Source organism: Cucurbita maxima, unplaced genomic scaffold (assembly GCF_002738345.1).
Source record: "Cucurbita maxima cultivar Rimu unplaced genomic scaffold, Cmax_1.0 Cma_Scf00007, whole genome shotgun sequence".
Taxonomy (NCBI): domain Eukaryota; kingdom Viridiplantae; phylum Streptophyta; class Magnoliopsida; order Cucurbitales; family Cucurbitaceae; genus Cucurbita; species Cucurbita maxima.
The window spans coordinates 6389640-6390889 of NW_019272023.1; the positions used below are offsets into that span (position 1 = coordinate 6389640).

Consider the following 1250-nt stretch of genomic DNA (forward strand, 5'->3'; position numbering starts at 1 on the left):
AAAATTTTGAAGTTAAAGGTTTATTATGATTTCATGCAAGTAACACAAGTGAAACAAGATTTGAGGTTTAAAACATATGCATCGTCAAATTTGTAATAAGACACAAGAGAACAGACGAACAACGTTGTTTATTTGCAAAAACTACGTACCATTATGTTACATTGAAAATTAATGAAACTATACAAAGATGGTGGAATTCTGAGAAGATTTCAAAACCCATCATAATACGATGTACGACAAAACTAATTATTTAAAACATGACATTGAAATGGAAAATTGAAGAAGAAACCAGAAAGGGAAATGAAAGGATTTGGTTTCAAGCAGGGCATTGGAAGCCAGACGGAACCTTCTTTCCACAGTAGTTCAAAAGCAAGCCGAGGGAAACTGAGAGGTCAATCTGGAGACCCAAGGCTCTGGCCTTCACCATAGTGCAAAGGCACACAGCAGCTTCCAGGTCAATAAGGCCTTGGATTAGGGTGCAGCATGGGGATTTTGGTGGTGAGCCGATAACTACGTGCACTAGATCGTCCAGCAAGTCGGCGCAGACGCCGAGCTTGAGGGTGTCCCTAGGGCACTTGGGGAGTGATGGTGGCTGCCTTGACGGGGTGGGCTTGTGGGGCTTGGGTGGCGACGGTGGGCAAGGGACATAGGTGGAGCTGACCATAGTGAAGAAGAGGAGGTTGAGGAGGAGGAGGAGGAGGGCAATGGGTGAAGGGAGCTTGGAAGCCATTGGTGGAGAGATATTGAAGGGTTTGTAGGTTTGTTTGATGGCTTGTAAAGAATTATGAGAAGGGTTAGTGTTTTTATAGATGGGTTTTGGGAATTTGTTGTATTTTAACACAAAAATTCCTTATAAATTGCTGAAACATTTACTTTGTTAAGTTTTGAGGAATTGATTTGAGAGAGATGAGTTTTCAATTAGTTTGTCTGTTTCTAAAATATTATAAAAATGTCAAATGGCCAGCAAAATAGACCGAGTGATGTTTGATAATAAGATATAAAAAGAAATTATTGTAGCATGGAAATTTTTTTTTTGAGAGAAGCCCTTCAAGACAAGTGGTTTTTTTTTTTTTTTTTTTTTTTTTTTTTTTTTTTTTTTTTTTTTTTTTTTTTTTTTTAATATAACTATGAGATCACACTTTAGTTGGAAGAAGGAATCAAATATTTTTTTTATAAGGGTTTGGAAATCTATTGGTAGTAAATTGTAAAATTGGCGGTCATATATAATGAGTCAAAGCGGATAAATATAT

General features: G+C 37.0%; 1 protein-coding gene across 1 annotated transcript; it reads right to left on the reverse strand.

The window, feature by feature from the left end:
- Positions 1-253: 253 nt before the first annotated feature.
- LOC111482418 (14 kDa proline-rich protein DC2.15-like) lies at positions 254-770 on the reverse strand. The gene has a single exon (XM_023128182.1). It carries the CDS (start codon positions 728-730, stop codon positions 317-319), a length of 414 nt encoding a protein of 137 aa, XP_022983950.1. The 5' UTR covers positions 731-770; the 3' UTR covers positions 254-316.
- Positions 771-1250: the final 480 nt, after the last annotated feature.